General features: G+C 42.8%; 1 protein-coding gene across 2 annotated transcripts in view; it reads right to left on the reverse strand.

Annotated features, from left to right (window-relative positions):
- The window catches only part of glg1a (golgi glycoprotein 1a), a 105,070-nt gene extending 93,852 nt beyond the window's left edge, over positions 1-11,218 (reverse strand). For both annotated transcript variants that reach the window (XM_079501711.1, XM_079501712.1), the window contains exon 1: positions 10,651-11,218. In XM_079501711.1, the coding sequence (XP_079357837.1) occupies positions 10,651-11,133 (483 nt within the window). In that variant the 5' untranslated portion in view covers positions 11,134-11,218. The remainder of the gene's footprint in view (positions 1-10,650) is intronic.
- Positions 11,219-11,987: the final 769 nt, after the last annotated feature.

The following is an 11,987-nucleotide window of genomic DNA, read 5'->3' on the forward strand; positions in this document are numbered from 1 at the left end:
ACAAGTTGAAGGTTGCTCGGTCAAAATCTGCACTCGGGTGTAGGTACTGGACTACTAACGCATTCTGAACGGGAACCCCTTTTGGGGTTTTCAAGCATTATGTTATACTTTAGCTATTAAAAAATAGCAGATCTACAAGCTCGTAGCGCGCTACGAGCTTGTAGGTCTGCTGTTTTTAAATAATCATGAAAATGTGGCACAAATTTCAAATATATATTCTTTCAGAGCGAACATTTTTAACTCAAATCTTTGCTTCTGGGGGGGGGGGGGGGGGGGTCACTGGAACAACATTTCAGATGGGGGTCGGCGGCCAAATACATATCATTCTGGTGGTCCTTGACATGAAATAGTTTGAAAACCACTGATATAAAAAGATGGGGTTAGAAGACATTTGTAGAATCGTTCCCAGGTCTAAATGGGTTAAGTACTGGAGTACTTGTGAGTACTTCAACCATTTTCAACGTATCTTCAAATATAATTGTTCCTCACTAATGCTCATGAAGGATAACATGGTACCATATGTGACCAGATTTGACTGAGAGACTGCCATCGCGCAAATTCCAGCTTTTCACCCGAGGAGAAAAACTTTTTTTTTTAAATTAGTTTATAGCACAGGCAGACTCTTCACATACTAGAGCATGTCTGAAATAAGTGTCAGAACTGAAATCGACATGTAAATATGAAATAAATGCTTAAACATGTAGCTAGGTGTGATGTTAGAGACCACAGAAGTGATCCTTTCAAGCCTGTTTTCTCAACTCGCTGTTTTCTGCAAGACATTACTCTATAAGCCATATCTCCAAAACTGGTGGGTCAAACTGAACCAATATGTCAATTTGAAGCTATGATTCCCTGCTTTCATATGACATGAAAAATCGAAAATACAAAAAAAATCCAATGGCAGTCCCTCAGTCAAATTTAGTCACATATTCTTCTACTCTGGTCTGTGTGGGACTGGGTCTGGGTGGTCTGTGAGCTTGAAGATATCGTCTTGTCGGAAATTGGAAACCTCATAAATGTTACTTTTCAGACCATACTACTTTGTAGTATGGTCAAGTAGGGCAGTCATTTACCCCCCAAAAAAAGCACCAAACATTAGAATATGGAGAGAAAATGTTGTGATAAAAGTTTTCCAAAATAATTTGAAAAATGTTTTGAGCATTTTTTGGGGAAATCTGCCCAAAATAGGGATGCCAGGGTAAACGTATTTTAACCCATTTTGGGGCGGGAACCCCTTTTGGTGTTAGCATTATGTTATGCTTTAGCTATTGAAAAATAGCAGATCTACAAGCTCGTAGCGCGCCACCGAGTGGCGCGCTACGAGCTTGTAGATCTGCTATTTTTGAAAAAAATCGAAGAACGACTGGACACAGAAACATAGCTTTTTCAGAAAACTGTCAGGATGTAGAAGACATTTTTAGAATCTGATCTCAGGTCAAAATGGGTTAAAAACAAAAAGGCAGGGCAACATAAGGTGAAGCTGGCAGCGTGAATGAAACAGACACACGTACACCATGAAATCATTTCGACACAGTTCAAAAGGAGGAGGAGGAGAAGAAGAAGAAAAAAACCCCTCCAAAGCCTCCTCCCTGAAGCTCTCTGGATGAGAGTATACCACGTAAACAAAACCACAGCGACCGAGGAGAGGAGACTGACAGTCAGGCTGGAGACAGAGAAAAATACTATGTGACTAAAAACCAGGCCTAAACTTACCCACGCACAGTCGCACACGCCACTATAGCAGCAGCACAAGCAGCAGCTGTGTAGAGCAAGCTCCAATGAGAACTGCTCTCTCCCAACAACACTTTGTGTACTGCTGTCACCGTCAATAATGCACGTAAAAGACGATCTATTTTATTAGGCACTGAACTGGACCCCCATAACTCTTGAGTTACTGGCCTATAAGGGTCCATTTAAGAGTAACTGACACTTAACCCATTTTGACCTGAGATCAGATTCTAAAAATGTCTTCTACATCCTGACAGTTTTCTGAAAAAGCTATGTTTCTATGTCAGTCGTTCTTCCATTTTTCAAAAATAGCAGACCTACTAGCTATGCTACAAGCTATGAGCTTGTAGATCTGCTATTTTTCAATAGCTAAAGCATAACATAATGCTAACACCAAAAGGGGTTCCCGCCCAAAATGGGTTAAACACATGGCACTCCAGTCCCAAGTTACAGAACAAGTTGTAGGGCTGCTGCTGCTAACAATTACTTTCACCATTGATCCGTCTATAGGGCGGCTATTCATTTTGACTATAAATTATAAAATATCACCTACTACTATACTATAAATCTCACCTAGAATCTGGTGAGAGCAGGAGTGGACCTGTTGAGACGTAGGAGGGGCCTGGACAGGAGTCAACCCACAGAGCCTAGTCCTTCCACGCGCCAGATTGGTCTACCACCCAGTCCTGGCAGAGTAGTTCAGGAGGAACGGATTGTGTGGCCCGGGACTTGGTCACCCGAGTGAGGGGTATGATGTTGCGAGACACGAAAACCCGATGACCTTGGGATACATCACTGAGGAATGGATACATCCCAGGTGCATCCATGCAATGTTATATTATATATTATTTTATTTACCTTTCTTTCTATCCTCGATGTGTTTTGATGTGATGTTATGCTTTGTTATTTCTGATGTTCTTTATGATTGTTGTTTTTAATCCCGTCTGTAAAGCACTTTGTAACTTTATGTTTGGAAAGGTGCTTATATAAATAAAATGCATTCATTCATTCATTCATGTTTCTTCGTTCTTAGTAGAACATGGTAATTAATAAAGTGCAAAATGAGGGGTTACCAGTCTCGCACAATGACAACCACGGTTAAGGAATAGCTCTAATTATCATGGTATGCCGTTAGGATTGGCTGCCCAAATAACCCAAATAAGATTTTTGGCCTATCCAGATTAGCATCAGATCGACGGTATCAAGTCAAAACAGTAAAATAAAAAATGTAAATATATATATATATATATATATATATATAAATAATAGTAATAAAATAAAAAAACACATTGGACACTCAGGTAGGTTTTGATGTTTAATGTTTACCTGATGTCTCAGCTTCCTTAATGCAATGCACTGTTCTCTCTGAACTCTTCTTGGTCTTACAGTATGTGACCTTTCAACTTGTTTGTTGACTTAGGGGTTCATGCTTACTCGACGTACTGCAATCTCACATTTGTCAGTCACTGTGCATAAAGAGTAATTATAAATCATTCAAGTCTAATTCACAAACATCAGTGTGACACACAATGTGAGATTGCAGACAGTACGTCGAGTAAGCATGAACCCCCAAGTCAACAAACAAGTTGAAAGGTCACATACTGTAAGACCAAGAAGAGTTCAGAGAGAACAGTGCATTGCATTAAGGAAGCTGAGACATCAGGTAAACATTAAACATCAAAACCTACCAGCATCTGTCTAAACAACCTAACATAAGTTGTGGTCAAAACAAACAATTGAATGAACCACATATCTAAGTTGTTTGAAATACAATTCAACTCCGAATTACTGAATCTGTATCAGTCTGGACACTCAAGACAATGAAGCCTGAGAATATATACTTTATTGTATGATGTCGATGTGTAATACGGGGGTGTGTGGGTGCTTGTTAGAAAAATGTCTATCTAATATTAAATATCTACAAGCTCACAACGCCGCCTCGCGAGCTTGTAGATCGAGTAGTTTCAGCTTGAATAATCGGGTAGTTTCAGCAAGTGGCACAGTTGTACTGTAGAAATTAAGCATTTACAGATGCTTAATTTTACAGCCTATAGTATGTCCAGTGATGTAAATAGGTTTTCAATGTAATGAGTCCCGGGATGGTCTTTTAGATGAGTCCCAGGGACATTGTATGAGTCCCACTTCAACGGCATTAGGAGTCATATTTTGCCATTTTTACAAATTGCAACTCCCATTTCATTGTATATGGTTATATAATGTGGTTATATTCATGTAGAAAACAGAAGAAGAAATGATTATAACTAAAGCTAGCAAAATAAACTAGAATAAAAAAAAACAGTACAGTAGTGCATCCCGTGGATGCAGAGGTCATTGTTTTATTGCGTCCCTTAACTATAAACTGCGTTTTGGGATGCAAAATGCACCCTATTTTAATGCATGTCCTTGGTTATACAAAGTTGTCACCACTTCAGCACTCAATGCAGAGTTGCAGACAGGTCGAAATTGTCTGGATACCAGGGCGCCGATGGCCTTGTAACGAAGGCTCTCTCCATCTCCAAATATGAAGATAGCCGACATATCTTACTAAACATACAATCTGCATACTAAAGAAATGGCAGCGATCCGAGCACTCAAAAAGGTTAAAAAAATGATGAGGAGAGGGTGGATAAAAAAATAAATGTACTTTATTGGTTAAAATAAGCCAACATGTTTCGACTCAAAAAGAGTCTTCATCAGGGCAAGTATATTCTTTATCTGAATATGTCTGAACAATGTCTTAACCTAAAATCAGGGTGGTGAGCATAATAGAAACATGTGTGATAGACGATGTGCATTAGCGTCTTCGGATGCAACTCGCATCATTCAATCTCTGTCATCGGCCCGTATCAACACAGCATGCAATGCAGCCAGTATGGACATTTCCACATACTGACGTTGGCAGCCGTTGGCCGCTTTGTCCGACCATTTACTAAACTGTCTGTAACCCTAAACCTCAGTCTTAACCAGCTACGCAAGTCCCCTAACCTCATATCAGTTAACCAGCCACGTAAGTCCCCTAACCTCATATCAGCTAACCAGCCACGTAAAGTCCCCTAACCTCATATCAGTCTCTACCATCAGTTTCACAATGTTTTCGCGTCGGTGGCAGGAATTTAACTTCCGCAAACGCCTAGTCGTCGCCTACTCGCGGTAGGCAGTATGTGGAAATGTCCACATTGCCTGCAACGCCACGGTCCAGATAAAGAACATAGCGGTGATTATCGGTTGAAAACATTGGAAGCGGGGGTGCGTGCAGCGTGCACTTTCCCCATCGCCCTTGGGCAAGGCAGCGAGTGAACCACCCGCCACGTGCTAAGAGTGGAGCTGCTGCAGACTGCCTGCCGACATTGAGAAAGCTGCAGACAAGAAAAATGTTCGTCGCCTACCTTTTGTCACTGAGGAAAACCAAATAAATACTAAATAGTAAATAAAATCAACGCTGTGGTGAGTCATGACTAAAACTGAGACTAAATATATTGACAATGTCGTCAACAAAATAAAAACTAGACCAAAATGTTAGGAGAAGAGAGATCCAGATCAGCTACTTTCAGCATGCAACCAAGTCTAAACTCAGTCATTACGATGCTATCAAGGCCTGCCAAAATACATTTTAGTCGACTATATCGACCGTATATTTAGTCAACTAAAATCTTGTGATATTTAGTCAACTGAAACTAGATCAACACTAAAACATTTCAGGTGACTAATATGTGACTAAAACTAAATTCAATTTCATTCAAACGACTATGACTAAAACTATCTACGAGTTCACAACGATCCACGGTGTGTCGCTGCGTTGTCGTAAGCTTGTAGATCTGCTATTTTCAAAACAATCCCGAGAAGTGTGAAACATGTTATTAACACAATTTGGTGTTTTAAACATTATGTTATAATTTAGCTATTGAAAAATAGCAGATCTACAAGCTCACCGAGTGCCGCGCTATGAGCTTGTAGGTCTGCTATTTTTGAAAAATCGTGAAAATGTGGCGCAAATCTTTGAATATATATTCTTTCACAGCGAATGTTTTAACTCAAATCTTTGCTTCTGCGGGGGTCCCTGGAACATATTTTCAGATGGCGGTCGGTGGCCAAATACATATCATTTTTGGGGTCCTTGACATGAAATATTGAGCACCACTGATACAGAAACCTAGGGTATTTCAGAAAACTGTCAGGATTTAGAAGACATTTTTTTAAATTTCAGGCCTAAATGGGTTAACCCATTCTGGACGGGAACCCCTTTTGATGTTTTAACTAAGCATTACGTTATACTTTAGCTATTGAAAAATAGCAGATCTACAAGCTCGTAGCGCGCCATCGAGTGGCGCGCTACGAGCTTGTAGGTCTGCTATTTTTTTTTAATCGTAAAAATGCGGCACAAATCTTTGAATATATATTCTTTCAAAGCGAACGTTTTTTTTATTTCGACATCAGGCCTTAAAATGGATTAAATTAAAACACTGAATCACTGGTTTCTTTCAAAATTGGCCCCCGAAAAAAAACATCAGGAGACCACAAGGGGAGGTAAATGTAAATAGAGGGTATGCGCATGCTTAAAGTGAATGGCACATTGAGTGGCAAATCGAGTGGAAAAGCAACATGCAAAGTGTGTTTAACATTTGTTAACGTTGTTTAATGCAATCAGATAGGACTTTTCTGTTTGGATGCATGGGTTGTCAAGGCCAGAAAGTCGTTTTTTGCCAGTCAGTAGGCGTTCCCCCATAACTTCCGGGTTTGATGATGATGTCACACGCATACCCTCTATTCCCCATCGAAAGGAGGCGTCATTCACTGGCGTCGATTTTCCTTTTGTCTACTTTGTACATGTTGTTGATGACAATGTATCATTGTGTAACTCTTTTGTTATGATTACAATTCATAGTATTATTTTGAATACATGATAGGACGACAATGAATGGGAACAAGTCCCCAGGACGTTTTTTTGCGTTATCCTTTTAGCCATAATAATGTCTTGCTGGAGCACGTGCCGTTTACATTTTTGACTATAAAGTATTTCATATATTCAATCTATAGCTAGCCACTGCTCTACACACACACACACACACACACACAACTCACTCAGCGAGATAATCACTCCTGTAAATCATAAACACCACGGGGGAGCGGTTAACATTAACGCCATTGACTCAATGCTCAACCAGTGCATCAGTCATAACTGACTGTGCACACTTCAAGCAGAGAAAAGAGGTGACTAATCAGAAGCAGCCCCCTGTCCCGGACCCACAGGAGGGGGAGGACGATGATCCCTGCGTTTCTCCGCTCCCTGCACTGGCTGCCCGCACAGAGCACTGAGGCTGGCCTACAAAGCAACAAGGCAGTGAGGCACCCCCATATCTTCAAAGTCTGATCCAACACTACAACCCCCCCCCCCCCCCCCCCACTCGCTCAGATCAGCTAACATAGGGAGGCTGGCAGAACCTTCACCGAAACAGCCGGGACACAACGCTTCACACGTCCCAGACTCTTCTCCCTTCTGGCTCCAAAACTATGGGATGAACTTCCCATTGCAATCAGAACTGCAGACTCACGCCCAATCTTGCACTAGCCTCGACGACCTTACAGGCGTATGCAAAGGCTAAATGTATGTCATTTAGAAAGCATTGTATCATGTAGACCTAGCACTCTATAGTGTATAATCATAGTTTCATTGTACAGATATTGTACTGTTAGACGGGTGTTAGGATCTTAGCTTGCTTATGATTCTTGATGACCATTTCTATGCATTTGATGTATTTACCATGTGTTGTTATTGCTTACTGTAAATTGCTCTCTCTGGATTAAGAGCGTCTGCTAAATGCCTAAATTGTGAACTGGGTTCAAATGGATACAGACATATATATATTGAGAATATGTGATTACATAGAATATGTGTTTTCAGCATGTGGAATAACACACGGTATGTGGGAAAAGTTGTACTCAAAGTATGTGGTCAAATTTAGTCTTTAGTATGGCCGACCGATGTCACGTTGCTACGCATTTCTGAGCTTGTAGTATACTGCTCCGTCAAATTTCAGATCTGAAGTTAAAACAAACAAATGGTTCATTTTACGGGTCACATTTGGTGCCCGGTGTGGTCGGTCTTCCTTCCTAAACAAAAAGAAAAATGGTGCCCACTTTGTTTCCGGTTACAGTTAAATACAAGAGCGCTTGAGACCAAAATGTGCTCGCTCCGGGTCAAATCAGGTGGCGACCTCGGAACGGATGCCACCTGGCATTCCTAAAAGTAATTTCAGTAAAACTATGCCCAACCGTCCGTAAAACGTATTCCTAACCTTAGCCTCAATAAAAACGAATACAAGAACCGATGGGCGGTCCGCAAAAAAAATAAAGCGTGACTGTTTTGTTGGCGAGCGTTCCGGTTCTCCCAGCTCAAAAAAAAAATCACTTCTCCCGGATGGCTGGCTACTGATGGTGACACAGACTCTAGCAATGCTGTCGTGTTGAAGTGATGCAAGGGCAACGGAATGAGCAGCAACCCACCCCAAAATGCATCTGGCCAAACACAATTATTATTAGACTAGAAGTGCAAAGGGTTCTCAACGTCAGAGGTCCAAATAAATGGACCCTTGTGCAGGGCTTGACGTTAACTTGGCTTGTCCGGGACAAGTAATACATCTTTCCGGACAAGTGCATCAAAATTGTACTTGTCCGTTGGACAAGTGACTCTTGGTTTCACTTTTTCTGTGACGCTCCTAGCAGCCCAACAACATTGTCTGGCATTATTGTCTGGCTTTCCAAAATAATCACCTTTCCAATATTGGCAATAGCCGTGGAATGTCTGATCTTACATACAGTACATTTCATCATGTACTGGACGGAAAATATGAGGAAACAGTTGATGTTTGGGAAGCACAGTTGATGTTTGGGAAGCACAAATTGTATGGGGCACACAATTGACAGACCTGTGGTAATTGATCACACCACGTATTTTTATATGGCCCATACATTTGTGCTTCCTAAAGGAAGTTTTGATATGTTCAGTCCTGCACTCATTCCGGGGCCCTCGCCGGAGAGAATGTCGTCCGTATTTTACTAAATATAGGTTTTCTGCCAGAACTTTCAAATTAATATGAAACTAGTCCCCAAAACAGCTCCGGTGGTCACCTCACCACCGGAGCGGTGGTCAACTCACCACCGAAAATCCAGACTATGAATGAGCCTTAAGTGGGGTCCGGGGACCCTTAAGCGTTATTCATAGTCTAATATTTTCGGTGGTGAGGTGACCACCGAACTATGACGTCACGGAGCCGCGGTGAAGAGCAAACCACCACTCCACGTTATTACAGCTCCGGTGGTCACCTCACCACCGGAGCGGTGGTCACCTCACCACCGAAAATCAAGGCTATGAATAGGCCTTTAGGGGGTCCTTGAGGACGTCCCCAGAAAAATGCATCACACTCATTTTAGCCCCTTTATCCATGTGTTATATCCTTGGTATTCAAAAATAGCATATACAACACAGTGCGGCACGAAAGCTTGTACATCTGCTATTTGTGAAAACATTGAATGTTTTAGGTTTTTAACGTCGCTGTCACTCGCTGACCCCCCATTATCAGATGGGGGTCTGCAGCCAAATATAGATGATAGATAGATAGATAGATAGATAGATAGATAGATAGATAGATAGATAGATAGATAGATAGATAGATAGATAGATAGATAGATAGATAGATCTGACATGAAAACAACAACTGGCCTAATGGATATTGAGACTGGATTAGTAGACTCGTAATAACCAGAAAGAATGGTAATTTGACAGTTAAGACTACTTGTTTTACTTACTAGCACTGAGAGGAAGGCCAAAATGAAATGGCACAATGTCTCATTCTGGTACTCTTTTCACAAACAGTCTTATATATTCATTTGCAATCAGTGAGCAATCAGATTTGCAATCAATCAAAACGAGAAGCCATGGCCAAGTACCAGAAGAGCAACCACTTCACACAACAAGCCAGATGATCTCAAACAAACACCATTATAACGGTTTGTCTCATCTCGTTACCTTTAGTTTATAATTACCATAATTATAACAATGATCTGATGATGACGATGACACAAAAACACTATGACTCATTTAGTCACCTGCCTAAAACAGAACAGATCTACATGCTCACGCTCATCATCATGTCGCTTTGATAGCTTGCTTGTAGCTCTGTTCTTTTTGGGGCGAGCGACACCCCAGTGCGACGGACTATAGATAGGCTTAATTAAGTGATATACTCTCAAATGTTAGCAGATTAGCTTTAGGTTTTAAATTAAGCTGCCTTCCTCTAGCTCAGTGTTTCTCAACCAGTGGTCCAGAGACCACCAGTGGTCCTTGAGAGGGTTCCAGGTGGTCCTCCAGCTAAATGATGGAGTTTGGTAACCAAATGGACCCTTATCTTTAACTCTTGTCTTGAGTGTAAAATGAAGAGTTTAACTATTGTTAAACATCTGCATTACTCAATTAACAAGATGTCTACACAATTCGAGAATGTAGAATAATTGTTATATTGATCAACGTTTGCCTGTTATCACTTCTTATGGTACAAACGTGGACAAAATCTTATAACGACAACAAAACATTCTAAGTTTTGGGTGTGAGAGGTTAAATGTCATCAGATGGTGGTCCGTGGCTCAAATACTGAATAAATAATGGACCTTGAAATGAAAAGGGTTTAAACCCCACTGTTTAGCAGATTAGCTCAGGTTTTAAATTAAGCTGCCTCCCAGACAGACAGTCCTGAGTCCCCCTAGTTTTCCAGCTAGCGCTTAGCTAACTTAGCCCCGCTGCTAATGGGGGTCCTTCAGTCACTGTGCCTCTCCTCCCCGGGCGGACCACCACCACCCAGCGGCAGCGGACCACCACCAGCAGCGGCAGCAACCCCCCTCCCTCCTCGGCTCGGTCCCCTCATCACATACCTCCTTCCTGTCCTGGAGACACTCCAGCACCGCCAGGTTGTTGGACCACGAGTGCTTGGGACAGAGCCGGGCCAGGTCGTCCCGGCACGCCGCCTCCTCCGCCAGCTTCCAGCCGGTGGCGGAGCGCCGACGCGGCGGCGAGGCCCCGCCGCCGCCGCCTCCTCCTCCTCCTCCTCCGCCGGCGGCCGCCGCCACCAACACCGGGCTCCGCTCCGCCGCCGCTGCTAGCCCCGGAGCCGCCGGAGGAGGACCCTCTGCTGCCGCCGCCGGGTTGTTGTTGGCAGCGGCGGCGGCAGCAGCAGCGGGTCCGCCCGGCCCCGGCCTCTCCTGGTTCGGGGAGCTCTGTGCGTTCGCCTCCTTCGGCTTGTCGTCGTTGGCGGCGAGAGCTTGGCTGCTGTCCCCGGCGCGGAGAGCAGGCACGCACAATAGGATGTACGCGGACAGCAGCAGCAGAAGGGGAACACGTATACAACAGGCCGCCATCTTTCCCTTCTTTCGGAAATCCTGTGTGTCGCTGCCTTCTGTCTGTCTGTCCGTCCGTCTGTCTGTCTGTCTGGCTCTGCTCACTTCACTTGACTTCAGGACTCGGAGGCGGCAGCGCTGCGCTCAGACAGCCTTCCGCTACGTTCAGAGCCTTAGATATAGACAGAGTTACGCAAACTGCGTTCACTTCATGGGGCTTCAGTCCAATGGCGGCTCTCCTACATAGACTTCTGTTGAGAATGGGGACAACCCACTGGGCCAAGTCCTGGACCGAAAGTAGACAGAAATGCATTGGACTCAGGCAACAGCCCAGCTTTAATGATCTTAAAATCGCTTTCTTTTAGATTGTTTCGTAGTAATAGTTCAACATAAACATTAAAGAGACTTTAGTTGTTACTGTACAATACTTTAAAACAGTTGTCATGTTGCACACGTGCTTAAAATAGCTCTTGTTTGCGCCGCCCTCGTTGAAAACAATGTATTTCCAACTCCAGCTTGTCTCAGTTCAGGCTGCATGAACAGCGCTCGAGCGCTCGGTTTCTGCTCCGTCAATGTCGTAACTCTTCTATTAGATGGCTCTGGCTACGCTCCGCCGGTGTTGCCAAGTTTTGAGAAAAACAAGCAACCAGGTTCTATGAAAACAATCCCAGAAAGTATATGGAATCAAATATATGCCATTATTGATTATTCAAATGGCAATTTGAATTCGAAATTGTAATTGAAAGAAGAGAATTACATTTTCGAATTTGCCATTTAATTTGAATAATATGTGTGTTTGCTTTCCATAATAAGATTAGAAAGCAGGCCGCAACTATAGGCTAATAATGATGAGCACTTTATCAGAGCCAAATTAG

Source organism: Electrona antarctica (assembly GCF_951216825.1).
Source record: "Electrona antarctica genome assembly, chromosome: 5".
Classification (NCBI taxonomy): domain Eukaryota; kingdom Metazoa; phylum Chordata; class Actinopteri; order Myctophiformes; family Myctophidae; genus Electrona; species Electrona antarctica.